The sequence below is a fragment of the Megascapheus bottae genome, chromosome 30 (genome assembly GCF_031878675.1).
Source record: "Megascapheus bottae isolate mThoBot1 chromosome 30, mThoBot2.hap1, whole genome shotgun sequence".
NCBI lineage: Eukaryota > Metazoa > Chordata > Mammalia > Rodentia > Geomyidae > Megascapheus > Megascapheus bottae.
Window position 1 is genome coordinate 8610824 of NC_143538.1, and position 16773 is coordinate 8627596.

Consider the following 16773-nt stretch of genomic DNA (forward strand, 5'->3'; position numbering starts at 1 on the left):
AGAAGGAAAAGAGCCCAAAAGAGCGCAGGCATGCTACAAGAGCTTCTCTATGTGGCCGGAGGGTCCCCATGTAATACCCTGGGCAAGAGAATGTGAGAGGAAGGATAGTAGTGAGGGCTCGTGCCTGTAGTCCTAGCTACTCAGGAGGCTGAGGTCTGAAGGTTGTGTTTTGAAGTCAACCAGGCAACAGGAAAGTACCTGAAACTCTTATCTTCAATCAAGCACCAAAAAGCCAGAAATGGAACTGTGGTTCAAGTGGTAGAGGACAAGACTTGAACACAAAAGCTTAAGAATGGCACCCAGGCCCTGAGTTCAAGTCATAGGACCAGCACGAAAAGAGAGAGAGAAAGAGTAAAAAGTGAAGGACTCCTCATCAAGCTAAGATGTCTGAAGGTGGCTCATAGGTAATTCTAAATGTATAGATTATTACTGGTTTCATAGAGGCCTTAGAAACGGCAAAAGTAAGCGTTCTTCTTTTCCATACCAATATCATCATTAGTCCAATGTTATTATGTGTCTATGGAATTTAACTCAATTTTGAAGACTTTTATTATTTAATTTAATGCCTATACTAGGATTTGAACTCAGGGCTTGGAAGCTCTCTGCTAGTGCTTTACTGCTTGAGCCACAGGTCCATTTTTTTAGGTTTGTGCTGTTTAACTGGAGATGAGTCTCATGGACTTGGTTGCCTGGGCTGGCTTTGAACCATGATCCTCAGATTTCAGCCTTCTGAGTAGGATTAGAGGCATGATCCTTCCATGCCTGGCTCTATGGCTGTTTGTTTTTTTAAATCAGGAAAAAATAGTCACATTTGAAATTTCCTGATGATTCAGCTTTCAAGAGTAGAAAGAAGCAGTTTAATGCCAGTATCTAGTAACTATAACATTAAATGCCTTGAAATATTGTTTTTCACGTGCCCAGCTTGAAATCGAATCTGACATTTCAAAAATATCAATATAAATGGAATTTATCTAAATAGCTACAAGAGCTGTATGTATTTCAAGCATTTTAGGGCTAAAGGCTGAAAGAAACTGTGATCAGTAATTTTTTTTTAATATTTCAGATCCTCAAATAGCCCCTGAAAAGATGACCTCATTTATGTACTTATAGTTACTTGCCAATTCTAAGATCCTTTCTTCATAGTCTCTCACACTAAACGTTCCATTCTAGGCCAACTGCGACTATTTTCATTTAGGAGTTGAGGAAATCAGAATGTCCTGTTGAAATCCAGTATTGTTTTTAAAGAAAATTTCCTCAGGACACTTGTCAAAATGAGAATGATAGAACATAATGAAGTATAACTGTTTTGTGTTGGCCTTCAGATATATCTATACAGGATCCAATACAAATGTGATGTGTAAAAACTTTCCTGAATTTTAACAGCTTTTTTTTTTTAATGGAAAAGAAGTAAATCTGGCTAATGATGATTAAAATAAGGGGTTAACTCTTATTGTTTGCTTGAAGACAGATAAATCAATATCCAGGAGGTTTTTATACATAGGAGAATAAAGAAGGGAACAAAAGATAACCAAGAAATTTCAAACTTGTCTAGAATGCTACTTACATATATCATCTTTTATGGAGGGTGTATTTCAGGAAAAATAAGAGCTACCTCGTGTATTTCATAGTGGAACAACTGTAAAAATAGGTTGACACGGAGAGTGTGGCTACTGGGAGAATGGAAAAAAAGAAACGTGATAGGCAAAGAACGCCTATCTAGAATTTACTCAAATTCATGTCCACAGGTGGTAGCAGAGTCAAACAGGATGAGGACAGGAGCACAGTGCATTCTCAGTGCTATGGTTTCTCATTTCATTCTAATTTCCCAGAATCCACTGCCTCTGTGCCTGATTCTCCAGGCACTGGACCTCTTGATGGGGCAGCTGTGACTTACCCCCAACCTCTCAGAGCAGCTCCAGTCCCCAAATTTAGCTGTTCTAAATAGTTCTCCCTCCAAGTCACACTGACAAGGAGGTTCTGGCACCTCAGACAGCTGTTCTTGGAATTCTCAGCTAGTCTTTCAAAGAAGACTTTCTATTTTCTAATGCCCTGGTCCAGAGTGCTTTATTTTTTTTTTTCTTTGTCTTTGTTCCTCAACTTGGGATCTTCATGACAAAGGAAAAGCCAGAAGCATCTCTTTCCATTCATGCCTCAGGGGACACTTAGGGGATCTTTATTTTTTTCTTCTTCTCAGTTGTAGCTTTTTAGACTTCACTCAAGAATTCCTACCTATCTTAGTTGGAAGGCTGCTGGGTATAGTTGAGAATTGCAAAGAAGGCTGGGAAAACCAAGCTCAAAAAAAAAAAAGGGGGTGGTGGTGGTGGTGGTGGAGGGGAGCTGCTGGTATCTGGTAACTCATGCCTGAAATCTTTGCTACTCAGGAGGCTGAGATCTGAGGATCTTGGTTTGAAGAAGCCAGCGGCAGCAAAGCCCATTACCCTCTCAATTCCGATTAACCATCAAAAAAACTGGAAGTGGAGCTGTGGTTCAAGTGGTGGAAGCCTAGCCTTGAGCAAAGAAGTTTGAGGACAGTGCCCAGACCCTGGGTTCAAGCCCCAGGACTATGTCACATGTACACACACACCTGGGTGCATGCTCAGAACAAGAAGAGGAATGGGGAACCAGGGTAGACCAGCTTTAGCAAAGGGAATCTGAATCTGAATCCTTCTGGCTTTTCTCTGTCGTCAAGATGGCGGCTCTGTGCATTGGTTTCTGTCCTATGTGTCACTGTATATGTTACTTTCTATTGATTTTACTTAAAAATAAAACAAATTGATCTTAAAATAGTTTGTTTCCATAAGTAGAGAACCGGTGTCACCGGATACTTCCTGTACATGGCAGTAACAAGACATGGATCCTGGCACAGAGCTGGATGTGAGGGCTTTGGCCACATTGGGTTAAAAAAAAAAACAACCAACAAAACACCTAGAATATTTTGTTCTTCCTCATGCAATAAGAATGACAAGAATGACACTGCCTCTGTGGTCTTTTCCGAAACACATCACCCCAGACTAAGCATTAGGAAAACACATTAAAAAAATATACAAAAGACAGCGACCTTCCAGACTGTCAGACCAGAGAGGACCTGAGGAGGCCAAGAAATCAACGCAATTCAGTGCCATGGTAGATCTAGAATGAAATCCTTGGAAAGAAAGGGAGAACCAGAAAAAAACAAAAAACAAAAATCAAAAGAAATAAGGATAAAAGAGAGGTTTAGTTAACAATAATAATGTATTGATATTTCTTCATTTGTGCTGAATTCACCGTAACAATGTAAGAACTTAATAATAGGGACAGGAAAGTCTGAGAGACACTTATCTCTCTACTTATCTACCCAAAAGCTAGAAAAGATGTGGCTCTCCAATGAAAAAGCTCCAATAGAGATACCAAAAATACAATGTTGCCATAATACAGTTGAAAAGAAATACAATGTTGCAGTAATCTAGTTAAAGTTTCTCTCTCTCTCTCTCTCTCTCTGTCTCTCTCTCTCTCTGTCTCTCTCTCTCTCTCTTCTAATGAACTTTATACCTTTCACGTACATTGTATACTTTTGTAATATGCATGTATCCACTTACAACAAAGGATATGATTTCTACCAATAGTTATGTACATGAGAGCTCATTAGCCTTTGCATATTGTCCCAAAGACCCTAGACTGAGTTAATCATCACTAAGGAGCCTGAAACATGGATGCTGCTATTTAAAAATTAAGATTATGAAACAAATATACAAAAACATTTTACTGAAGGCTCTATTGGAATGTATTGTTCCATTATCAGGAGCAGCAGGAGTGGTCGGTTGAAAGGTTTCCTTTGTAGATTACCTGTGATTTGCTTTAGGGATGTTAGTAGCATGTCTTTCTAGACTCGAGTTCTTAGGAAAATACGTATGAGAATTTAGAACTGCTAAAAAATGTTTTCTGCCCTAGGAAACACTAATGTGTGAAAAAAATCTATACTACTAAAAAAAAACTGTATTACTAAAGTAAATTAAGAAACAAGGATTTCTTGGGCTTTCTTGTCGTAGCTAGTGCATTGATTTATAGACTGCTGATTACTTGACAGAGAAGGAAGGGAAAGGTAGGTGTACAGATAAAATACAAGACATCAATTTAAAAACACACCATGCCTGTAATCCTACCTTCACTGGAGGCTGAGATCTGAGGGTAAACCAGCCCAGGCAAGAAAGCCCTTGAGACTTTTATCTACAAGTTATCACAGAAAGAGCTGGTAAGTGGCACTGTGGTTCAAGTGGTAGAGTACTAGCCTTGAGCAAAAATGAGGCCAGAGATAGTGCCCAGGGCCAGAGTTCAAGTCCCACAACCAGCGACCCCCCCAACCCCGGAAAAAAAAAAGAAAAACCCAACGATGGCCTCTGATGGTAGAAAGCTCTATTCCAAAGGGGATTGTTTTACAGAAAGAAAAACAGAAAAGACAACAAACAAAATTACAGCTTGGCAAAGTGAGATGGGGGGGTGGGGTGGGGTTGTTTTCTTATGGTAATACTACTAGTAAAGTTAGTGTTATTAATCAAAGGAAACAGGCATTTGATTTCACCTGATTTTTCATGTCGTTTCTTACGTGTTTCAACATTGAAGAATCATACTTTGTACTGTCTTCCGGGCAGGGTCCCTTCTTACTGATATGACTGAAAGTTAATTATGTGGAGGAATAGGAACAGCACACCCATCATAGAGATTAACCATTGCAAATGACAGATTTTAAGGAGACATACGACACAACTCTCTTGCTTTGTGTGTGTGTGTGTGTGTGTGTGTGTGTTGTGTACTTACCTATGGATCACTGTTCCCTTAAGGCAGGGATGGGTTTATCCCAGCTTGTGGAAGCTATATGCCCAGAGCACTGGTGTAACCCCACAAACTTGCTAATCTCCACCATTTCTTGTATCTTAGGCTTGGATTTTCCAGAAACTTCCCTTAACTCATGGACCATTAACACAGCCAGCACTGTTTTCAAAGTATTGTGGAAAAAGGTAGCATTTATGCCCCATTATGAGCCGGCTAGTGGTGCACAACTAAACTGGAACATATTGAGTTGATAAATGGCTCTCAGTGAATCTGGGACCCACATTGCTTGTGGCTGTCTGGGAACTGGAATCAATCCTGCCTTCCTCATCTCTGGATTGCTCAATGGAAACAATTTCGACCCATCACTAACGCCGTCTTTGTGGGAATCTCTTCTAGCAGTTGCATCTCTCAAAGGTGTTCATGGGGAGACAGAATCTCCACAAACTCACAGAATAGCAAAAAATGGGAAGCATTGGGCTAATTTTTTTCTTTAGAATAGCTGCAAAATCTCCCAATTACATAATACTCTCTTAAGCTTTTAAACTGCCATACCATCACCCACAATGAAATGCAATGTCTTTATATGTATAGTTGGATGTTTTGGATAAATGCATACATTATCGTAGCCAACACTCCAACTGAAATCTGGCATTGCCACAATGCTGGAACATTCTTTGAATGCTGGAACATTCTTAGTGAACTGTCACTCTCTGCAATTCACCCACCAAGAATAATCACGATTTAAATTTCTATTTCAGACATCAAGTTTACCTGCTGTTGGGCGTCATATGTACTGACTGTGCTGTTTTGCTTTCTCTGTGCCAGTACTGGGTCTTGAACTTCAGGGCCTTGAACTTTCTCACTCAACCTTTTTTTTTTTTTCTTCTCAAGGCCAGTGCTCTAACCCTTGAGCTACACCACATTCTGTGAGTGTGTGTGTGTGTGTGTGTGTGTGTGTGAGAGAGAGAGAGAGAGAGAGAGAGAGAGAGAGAGAGAGAGAGAGAGAGAGAGAGAGAGAGGGAGAGAGAGAGAGAGAGTTTAAGGTTCATTCATGTTTGGCATGGATTAGTAGTTCTTTTTTTATTGCTAATATTGTTTTGAATTTGTCTATCGTTTTCTTTTGACATTTGTGAAGGTGGTTTCCAGTTCGTTCTGCATGATTAATTAAGTACCTATTTTCAATCCAGTGTATTTTTTTCAAAGATGTTTTCATTTCTTTGGGGGGGGGGAGGGTGTAAATAGCTAGAGGTAGTATTGCTAGATCCTGAATTATGTTTAACCTTATAGCAAACTCCCAGTTTACCTCATATTCTCATTTAATTAACACAGTTGCCCTGCAAAGAAAATTCCTTTATATTGTTTGGTACTTTTTCTCTTCTTTTCTTTTCTTTCTTTCTTTCGTTCTTTCTTTTTAGTTTGCCAATCCTGAGGCTTGAACTTAGGATCTGGGCATGGTCCTTGGACATGTTGTGCATGCTAGGCAAGCACTCTACCACTAGGCTACACTCCTGGCCCTTGTTTGGTACTTTTTGTTTTACATTGTATTGATATTGTTTTGATATGATATGAATAGTTACTCTTTGGAAATGTATTCTTAGGATTAACTATATCATTTTATTTAAAATAATTCTTCTGATCTTTTTATATAACCACTTGGAATTCAGAGGAATATTATTAGAAAACCTTTAGCATATTTTTATTGTCTCCTTTGATAGTCATTACAAGCAAAAATATACATGTGTGGGTTAGAAATCATAGGATGAGAATGTAAGGTTGCAAGTTCCCTACCCAATCTGAGAATGGACACATTTTCAAGAACTTTGCATCTGTCCAAGGACTTCTCTTTGCTCTAGCCAAAACCAATGAAAAAAAATTAAGTATTTAATTATCTTGTTTTTTTTCCTTATTTTATGAGTTTTACCAAAATGGTGTGATGCTGTGTGTAATTCTTTGGAACTGGTATCTTTCAAAGAGCTACTTATGCGGTATGTGATTGTAATTTATTCAATCCCTATTGAATACCATTTGTGTGTGTGTGTGTGTGTGTTTGTGTGTGTGTGTAGAATATACCACACATATTGTATTACCTGTGCTTTGTCAAGTGTTACCTGTATTGTTTTTGTATGTTTCCATTTGTGTATGCTATATCCTTGAGGGGACTGAGGATTCAGCAGGACTTGAACTAAAACTGTTAACAAGTAAAACAACATTTCTCCTAAAACAAAAGTGAAAACAAGCAGACCACTTCTTCCCCAACAGAAACAGGATTGATAAGATACTTAGACAAGGAAAAATGGTATGCAACTAAAAAGTTTTGGTGTATTGTCAGAATGGAAGCAAATAATGCCATTAGTGTTTGCCTACAAGACTTAACTTTCCAGATTGGAAAAGATTAAGCTTGTGTAGAATCTAATCACTGAAGAAAATTAAAAATCATCTAGTTTATCCGCGTTGTCCTATGAAAATCTTGAAGTGACTAAAAATGTGGGTTTTCTTAATACAAAGATATAATAAAAGTAAACATAAATAAATACATAGGAACGAATTATCTAAATATTCATCTTATTGATGACTTACTACTTTAGGAATAAATATCCCAAAACTTCACAGATGCAAAATCTTTTCAGTAAAAATAAATCTCAAAAGAATTCTTTGTAAGCACTACAAGTAAGTATGTGATTTTACTTAATCTACATATTTTTTAATGTTCTCAGGGACAACTGAATGAGTACTTTTTATTACTAAAAGTAAACTGTAAAGTAAAGGTTTCATGTTGCCAGAGCCTTCTAAAAATCAATGCTAAATTTTTGCTGCAATTTACAAGAGGGCATTAAAATTTCTGTATGTGCCCCAGGAATGCCAAATACAATGGAAATACAATTTGGATATTCATTTGCACTTAAATTATTCCGCGGAAAAGTATCAGAGTGGATCTGTATGCATGGGGGCATCTTATCCAGAGAACTCTTGAAAAACCTAAAAATTTCTGGAATGCTTTTAATGATCCCTATGCAGTGCTGAACTTAAGATCCTAAAACATTTCTTTGTTATTGTCCAGGAATATCTACAACCGGAACATTTTCGTTTAAAAATCAAACTGAATTTCAGTTTTTTTTTAAAAAAGAACCCCTCATACATAACTTTATTCAGTTCAAGACATATTTTCTTTTTATATAACCGACTGAATCGAGACAAAAATTTCCAAGAGGAAAAACTACTGTAGAAAAAGAAATACTGCATGCAAAAGGCTAAGTTTCCAGTATGATAGCCCCTGATTAAAAAAATTATTTTAGTTCTTCATTGGAACAACATCATTTGTGAAAGAGGGTCTGAGCAGTGGAATACAGAAAATTCTGTTGTGTGTGTGGTGGTGTGGGGATGGGGGGGGGGGTCAGAAACCTTTCTTTCTTATAGAAAAACATTCTGGTTGTGGATGAGGGGAAACATTTTTTAAAAAGTACCACTGCTGGCTTCTCAATTCAGACATTCCCCAGTCCCTTCTTAGCCATCTTCTATTTGATTTGTAATTTTTAATGTGTTCCTGACTTCCAGGAGCCCGAATCCGCGGCGGCACGTGGTCCATTCACTACGTTTTGTTTTTTTTCCTTTCCAAGTCTACGCGTTTCAAAGTCCTGGCTGCAGCCATGGCGGGGCCGCTTCTTCCCCTGGAGAACCTGGACTCGCTCGCAGTGCTCCTTCTTCACGTGGCAGCCCCGGGGAAGCCTCGCTTCGGGGCGGGGGGGGGTGGGGAAACCCTCTCCACGCGCGCGGTGGGGACGCGCGGCGGGGGCCGCCGTCCGTTTCCAGGCACTTAGGTGTTAAATGAAGCCGTGGCTGGGGAGGGGACACTCGGGTCCCCGGGGACCCGCGGTGGCAGGTGCGGACCTGGTTTCCGCAGTGGCCACGGTGGGTTCCGGGTGCGCACGGCACCATCTCGGTGCGGGACCCGAGTCAGGATGGGGGTCCCGGGGAGGATGGCCGCCCCACCGTCCCCTTCACGGGGAGTGGGAGGGGGGAGCCCTCCCCACCCCGCCCCCAGCTCCGTGCGCGCGCCGAAGCGGCTGCCCACGTGGTGGAGCGACCCGGAGCTCCGAGGGAGGGCCGCTCCGGCCCCCCCTCTCCAACTCGGGGGCCCCCACATTTCCTGCCCTGGAGGGAGGGAGGTGGGGTGGGGGCGGCGGCGGCGGGGGTGGTGGGGGGGACGCCAGCCCGGCCCGCTGCCCGCCGCGCCCTCTGGCGGCCGCCGCGGAGACGCGCCCCGGGCACGCGGGGGCCGCCTGTCTGGAGTCGGCGGAGGGGCGGGGGTGGGGGGGAGTCCCCCCTTCCAGGATGGGGGGGCCCCGCGGCGGGATCTCCTCCTCCGGCCCCTCTCCCCGCCGCCGATCCCGCGGAACTCTGGGCGCCCAGTTCGCGCGCCAACACGGGCGCCCCAGGCGGGCGTGGAAAAGTGCGGGGCGGAGTAGCCCGGCGAAAGGGGAGATGTGTGAGTGAGGATGGGGGGGCCCCCCTTTCTCCCAGGTGCGCCCCTCCCGCCACGATCGGGCTTCTCCAACCCGCTGGAAGAACAGAAGAAAAACGTGCCGCATGCACGCACTTCTTTATTTATTTTGTAACAGCTGCGGGAAACAATGGGGCTTTTCAAGAACGGAGGAGACGGCCGGCCCGCCGCGCCGGCTTTCCATGATCCCCCCCCCTCCCGGGGCCCCGCGGCCCCCGCCCCGGCCGCCCGGGGGTCGGGGGAACCCGCGCCGGGGACGCCGTGGGTGGAGTCCTGCGGGCGGGGCGGGGGTGCGGGGAGGGCGCGCGCGGGGCGGCCGGCGCAGTGCGGGGTGGAGGCGGGAGCCCGTGGGCGCGCGCGCTCGCGCGTGTGTGTGTCCCGTCGAGGGCGGGGCCGTGGGGCGGGGGGGGGAGGGGGAGGAAGGCGGCGCTTCGCCAGCCCGGCGCCCACGCCCCAGCTCCATTCCGCACGTCCCCGGGATCCCGGACTCCGGGTCTTGCGGTGAACCCGCGGAGGGCCCGGCCCTCGGCGCGCCCGGGGCTGCGGCGGTGGCCGCTCCGGAGTGCGCGCGGGCACGTGCGTGCGCGCGGGCCCGCGGGCGCGCCTTCCCCCTCCCTCCTCCTCCTCCCCAGCCAGCCGGGCGCGCGCGCTCGAGCCCCCAGTGTGTGGCAGCGGCGGCCGTGGCGAGGCTGAGGCTCTTGTTTACCAGCCTTAACTCCGCTGAGCGGAGAAAAAAAAGAAAAAGAAAGGCGAGGGGAGGGGAAAATACCCCCGAGGAGCGGGCGGGCGAGCGCCCCGGGCGGCCGGGGAGAGCGACGCGGCGGCCCGAGGGACGCCGCAGCCAGCCTGCGCCCCGCGGACCCCCGGGCCCGCTCCCCGCGCCCTCCACGCCCCTCCCGCCCGCCCGCGCGAGCGGGGCGCTCCACGGCGCGCCGCGGCCTTGACCTTCAGCGAGCCGGAGCCCCGCGCTCGGGGGAGCCCGGGCGGCGGCGGGCGGGGACCGGCGCGGGGTGCCGGGCCGCCGCTTTGTGTGCGCCCTGGCTCCGGGACGGAGCTCGCGGCGGCGGCGGCGGCGGCGCTGAGGGCGGCGGCGGCGGCGTTGGCGGCGGAGCCCGGAGGACGACGCGAAGGCGGCGGAGGCGCAGGGGCCGCCGCTCATTCATTTCCACCCCGCGTCGCTGCCCCTCGCCGGCCTCTCTCTCTCCCTCCCTCCCTCCCGCCCTCCTCCCCCGCCCCACACACCCACCCCTCGACCTGCACTTCGGGGCCGGCTGCGGCGCGCTCTCCCGCCGCGGAGGTCGGGGACCCGGCGGCCTCGCGCGGCCCCCGCCGACCCCATCTCGAGTCCGCCGCTCTCCGGGGCGGATTTCGGCTCCCGGCTCCCCCCCCCACCTCCCTCCCCACCCCTTTCTTTGCAGTTTTCCTCGGGGTTTGAAGATGGAGGCCGACGACGCCGACAGCCCATCCCGGCGCACCCCGGCTTCCCGACTCCGCCGAGCCCCGGGCGGCTGCGGCCGGCGTTGAGGGGTCGCCCCGTCGGCGCTGCTGCCCCCACCCGTCGTCCTCCGCCCCTCCTCGCCCCTGGATCGTTGGCGTCGCTCTGGCCGTGGGAGAGCGAAGACTGGAGTTGAGACTTTTGGGGTTGTTTTGTGTGTGTGTTTTTTTCCTACTTTTTTTTTTTCTTTGGAGAGCGGGGAATTTCGTCCCAAATCAAAGGAATGAAGTCTGGCTCCGGAGGAGGGCCCCCGACCTCGCTGTGGGGGCTCCTGTGTCTCTCCGCCGCGCTCTCGCTCTGGCCGACCAGTGGAGAAAGTGAGTCCGCGCCCGCCCGCCGCCGCCGCGGGAACTTTTCCTCCGAGGGGCTGCGCCCCGGGGGCGGCGTCCGCGCTGCGCCCCGGGGCTCGGGGCGGGGGGCGGGCGGGGCGCGGCCCGCGGGGCTGCGGGCGGAACCCCCGGAGCGCCGGGCAGGGCCGGGCAGGGGGGGGGCTGGCTTTCTCTTTCGGCGTCCCCAGCGCCCCGTCCTGCGGCCTGGTGGGTGGGTAGGGATCTCTCGCGACTGGTGCCACGCTGGGCACCTCCTGGTGTGGGGACACTTTGGCCCCGGGTGGGCGCGATCCCGAGGTTCATTCCCCCCCCCCCCCGTCCTCCTCTCACCCCTCCCCGGTGCGCCGGCCACCCCGCGCGGCGCGCAGACCCGGGTGATGGTCCCTTGGGCTGCGCCGTGCGCCGCCGTTGGGGCAGACGGGGTGGGGTGGGGGGAGGTCCGGCGGTGGGGAGCGGGAGCCGCCCGCCCCGTCGGGTGGAAGTTGTGCTGTAGAGGGAGGTAACGCCGTGGAGAGGCCCCCCCCCCCTGCAGCCTCGGGACACGTTTCCAAACGCCATCCCGCGGCGCGTCTCCCCGTGCCCCGGGGTCGGAGCGGGGGATGGGGGGGCGGGAAGGAAGGACCCGTAAGGTCGAGGACCCTCCACAGCCCGGGGGGCGCAACCTGGGGACCCCCACCCCAATTCAGAGGGGGATCTGGGGCCTTCTCCCAGTGTCTCCCCCCTCCTCTCCGATCCATTCCCCCCCACCCGCCCGAGGTGTGTCCGACGTGGTGGGGCCGCGTTCCCGCGGGTGGGCGTCCCGAGCCCAGGCGCGCCAGGCACGCACGTGCTGCCCGCGGGGGGGGGGTCGCCGCGGCCCGGCCCCCCGCGCGCGCCCCGCGTGTCGTGCGCTGCGCTGCCCGCGCGTGGGGCGCTTCCGAGGCCCGCGGCGGTGGAGGAGAGGGGCTGGCTGCGTTTGGCCATGCCCCGCCGTGGCCGTGGCGCCCCCACGGCCTCCCGCGCGCCCCGCACGGCCTTTGAACAGCGCTAATCAGCGGGATGGCTCCGCACGCCTGTCACTGGCCATCCGATCGCTTTTGTTTGGGTGGTGTCGGGTAGGGGCTGGTGGGGAAAGCGCGGGGAAAATAGGGGGAGAACAGGCAGGAGGAGGAGGAGGAGATGGAGATGGAGATGGAGATGGTAGGGTAATTGGAACACAAGTTTCAAGTGCAGTCGTCGAACTGGAGCTGGGAGGAAAGTGAGGTGGAGTTAACGACTCCAGGATGGAGTTAATAAGGAACTAGCCTGTTTACGGAGGAGGAGGAGGAGGAGGAGGAGGATTATTGGGATGGGAGGACCTCCCCAAAATCTGGGTTCTCTTGCTCTTTGTTTTCCAAACTTTGAGCACACAGGATTGGGCGAAAGGCTTCCGGGCTCTTTCTTATCCACTCGAGCATTTTTTGTTGTTGTTGTTGTTGTTTTTGAGTGTGCGGGGAGGTGGAACCACAACTTCCTAAAGGCTAGGAAGGGTTCTAACTTTTGAAACCTAAATAGGAGTTTAGACATCCGGGAGCGAATCCATGTATTAGGGAATGCTGTTGAAGTATGCAGCTTTGAAGCCCAAAGCCTTACACACACACACACACACACATATACATACACACACACATACACACATACACACATATACATACACACACATACACACATACATACACATATACATACACATACATACACATATACACACATACACACATATACATATACATACACACATATACATACACACATACACATATACACACATACACATATACACACACATACACACATACACACATATACATGCACACACATACACACACACATATACACACACATACACACATCCATCTCCAGGGTCTCCGTATTTTGTAGATGCTGTTTGATACTTTCTTAAGCATGCAGGTTGGAGGGAAAGGCATCTCACTGTGTTTTTAATCCCTCTAAGCCTGAGTGGTGTGAAAGATCACTTTTGAAATGGTTGTTATGTCCTTAAAACCCAAGGGAATACCAGAAGGCACTCTCCAAATCTGGTTATGGAGGGCCGTGGATCTGACTCCCTGCCTGCCTTTCCTTCTCTCTCTCTGCAATGAGAATTGGCAGATACATAGGTTCAGTATGAAAGGTGCTAAACCACGTTACTCAGAAGGAAGACACCAGACAGACATTCTTTCTGAGGTTTATCTGGTGGTGGCAAGGCCCGTTGGCATATTTATGTGTTTATAGATCAGCCATTTCTCTTGGAGGGTGACCTTAGTGGAATGAGTTTGTTTTGTTCTGTGCTGGTCTTGAGGCCTGAACTCAGGGACTGGATGCTGTCCTCCCTGAGCTTTTGTGTTCAAGGCTCTACCACTTGAACCACAGCTCTGCTTCTGGGATTTTGTTGGTTAATTGGAAATGAGTCTCAGACTTGTCCTCTCTGGGTTGGCTTCGAATTGGTAATCTTCAGATCTGTCTTTTGAGTAGCTAGGATTGCAGGCATGAGCCAAGGGTGCCAGTCTAGTTTTATGTTTGTTTTTTAAATTTTATCTATAACTTTGAAAATGTACTTTTGTGAAGCAAATGCAGCCAAACACCTTTGCTTTGTGTCCTGATAATGTGAACAGATCTTTCAAATTAGAGAGGCTTGGAAGCTATGGGTGACAGCCAGTTAATCCCCTGGCTGTTTTGTTGTTTAAAAAAATCCAAGTGCACTTTAATCGTAAGGTGCCTACCCTCTAAAAAGGACTTAAATCACCTTTCTGCCCTAAGCACAAGCTGCATCCTATTGTTAGAGAAACCTTAGGTATGTGAAATGTTAGTGCTTAAAGAAGTTAAGGTTTTATTACCTACCAGGAAGGGACCCACAATAAGAACTTTTGAAAGAACCTAAATAGCAAATTATAGTTTTGGTTCTCCAGAGAGAAATAGCAAGTAAACAGTATTATTTTGTGGAGGGATTCAGGATTTCAAGTTTTTGAAAGTTGGGATGTTTGATACCTCCAAAGGATTAGACAATAGTTCAACTCTGAGAAACAAGCTAAAATCAAAAACAGTGGATTTGAAAAAAAAAACAAAAACTTAACAAAATGATCAAGATTTAGGAGTCAGTTTTACAGAAGACCATAACTTGAACAATTCTGTTTATATGAAATGTTCAGAATCAGCCAGTCCATAGAGAAAGAAGGAAAATAGGTCAGTGCCAGGACCTTGGGATGGGGGGCGAGGAATGAGGAGTGCCTGTCAACGGGTACAGGGTTTCTTTTTGGGGTGGTGCAAATGTTCTAAAATTAGTTTGTGGCAATGGTTGCACAACTCTGAAGATACTAAAATGTGAGTTTTATGGCATGCAAGTTATATCAACCCCCACTTTTTTTTTTTAAAAAAGATATACTTTATGTCACAAATTATATTAATGTTGTCCAAGTCAAATTTTCCTGCTGGTTGGCATCTCTTCTCTTTTAAGAATTAATCCATCAAAACAATGAGTTGATAATTGTAGCTAGGCCAGGCATAGGCAAAAAGTCTTGGTCAAAGAATGTTTAAGAATGGAAATGTTGGATTAAAAAAAAAATGCTGGTGAAAATCTTGATTTTAAACAGTCAAATACTCCGCTGTATCTGAAATGAGGCTGATGTTTTGTAGAGTTTTTAGCAGTTGAGTCTAGATGGCTGTTGTGTTTCCAGTTTCATCATGTGTGTTTTCCAGTACAGAAATAAGGTGCTGGTTTAAGAGGGTAAAGAGTTTCTCCCTGTCCTTTGATAGACCATGTTAACCACAGTGATAGCCTAATTTTTAAAATTAAGTAATTGATTAATCTTATGCCAGTTCTGGGGCTTGAACTCAAGGCCTAAGTGCTGGCCCTTAGCTTTGTCTGCTTAAGCCACAGCTCTACTTCTGGCTTTTTGGTGGTTAATTGGAGATGAGAGTTTAGGAATTTTCCTTGTGCCTGGTTTGGGCTTTGAACCATGATCTTCTGATCTTAGATCATAGATGTGAACTACTAGTTTTATTTATTTATTTTTTCCCTTTCAAAGTATTGTGCCTTTATCCATATTTACCTTGGAAAAGTCATAGAAAACAGTTGTTTACATTGGTTCCCCTCTCCCTCCCCTTTGTCCATGGCTTACAGGCTTATAGTGTTTCCTGATCTTATTGTTACAAGGTCTATAAAGGAAGTCTACTGTATCAACTGGGTCATTTCACTTGTTGCTTTAGTTTTTTTTTTTTTTTTTTCTTTTCCCCTAAGAGGACCTTCAAGGAAGGGTCAATCCAATTCCTTTTATATCTGGTTTCATTCGTTTCCTTAAGAAGCAACTTAAATGAGTCTTGCCTGCACTTAGTGGGCACCTATTTGTCCTACTGTGTGAGCCTGACTTTGTCCTAGGTATCCATATATTCCTGCGTAAAAGGAAGTTACTTGAAAATTTCACTTTTCTTTTTGAGCATCAGATAGACAATATTCACATAGACAATGGATAGCATTTTGAAGGTCTTGGGCCTGACCTGAACCAGTGTTGCTCATTTTGTGTAAATAAGTGCTGGATTATTTTTTTTAACCTAATTTATACCTTCCCTTATGATGAAATGTCACTGTAGGGCATGCCAGACAAATATCTGCCCATTTTAGCCAACCCACAATATTCTCTCTATCTCTGGTCCTGACAGTTGTGATTAAAAGTGTATAGTATTAGGCTGGGTGAGTGGTACACATCTGTAATCTCAGCACTCAGGAGGCTGAGTCTGGAGGTTTAACAGTTCAAGGTCAGCCTGTGCTCCTATGTAGTGAGACTGTCTCAAACAGACAGGACAGTAAAAACCAAAAAGTTACATGAATGTTGCCTGGAATTTTTTTTTTAAAGTATAACTTTCTTATAAAGGACCAGAATCAGAATTTGTCTCTCTTTGCACATTTTTTAATCATCATTAGAGGATGTTCATATTTTATAATAAAAAAAACCCTGGCTGTTATAAGAAGAGCGTGTGTGTGTGTGTGTGTGTGTGTGTGTGTGATGGAGGAGTCAAAGCCAGAAAGATTTTCTTTTTTTCTTGTAAATCATATCCACGCCCGACAGTCCCCCCGCCCCCCCCCCCCCGTCCGCTGTGGCTTGTGATTTTCTTTGATTTGTTTTCAAAACTTGTTTAAAAGGGAGAGGTATTTGTGCCTGCCGGCCAGCTTGTTTGAACTGTTTTTCTTAGCCAGTTTCTGACAGGTGCTATCTGAGGCCAAGAGATGACCTCCCTGCAGTTGTACTAGATCTGTAACAGTTGCACACATGCCAGGGATCCAGTGTCTGCGTGTCTCTGAGCGGTTGTGAAGGGAAAACTTGGACCTCACGATGCTCACTGTCCTAGCTAGCTGCCCTCCTTACCCTGGGGAGCACAAGGAGCTTTTGTTAGTTCCTCGTGAAGATGTGATTTGGCTTTAACTCAGGCAGTGTGCGTGTGTACAGAAGCCCTGGTGCTTGTGGACATTAGGAGAGCATCCGGGGCTCTGCAAAGATTAAAACTTGATTTTAAAAATATACACACCCTGCCTTTTCCATCGTGTGAGTGGCTTCCACACAAAGGGTCTTCGTAGAAAACTTAGGTTGGCCCAGCAGATACCTGTTTCCTTGGCATGACCAAATGGGTTTCTTTTG

General features: G+C 47.3%; 1 protein-coding gene across 1 annotated transcript in view; it reads left to right on the forward strand.

Moving 5' to 3' along the window:
* The first annotated feature begins 10700 nt into the window (after positions 1-10700).
* The window catches only part of Igf1r (insulin like growth factor 1 receptor), a 202465-nt gene continuing 196392 nt past the window's right edge, over positions 10701-16773 (forward strand). The window contains exon 1 of the mRNA XM_090321505.1: positions 10701-11116. Within this exon, the coding sequence (XP_090177631.1) occupies positions 11023-11116 (94 nt within the window). The 5' untranslated portion in view covers positions 10701-11022. The remainder of the gene's footprint in view (positions 11117-16773) is intronic.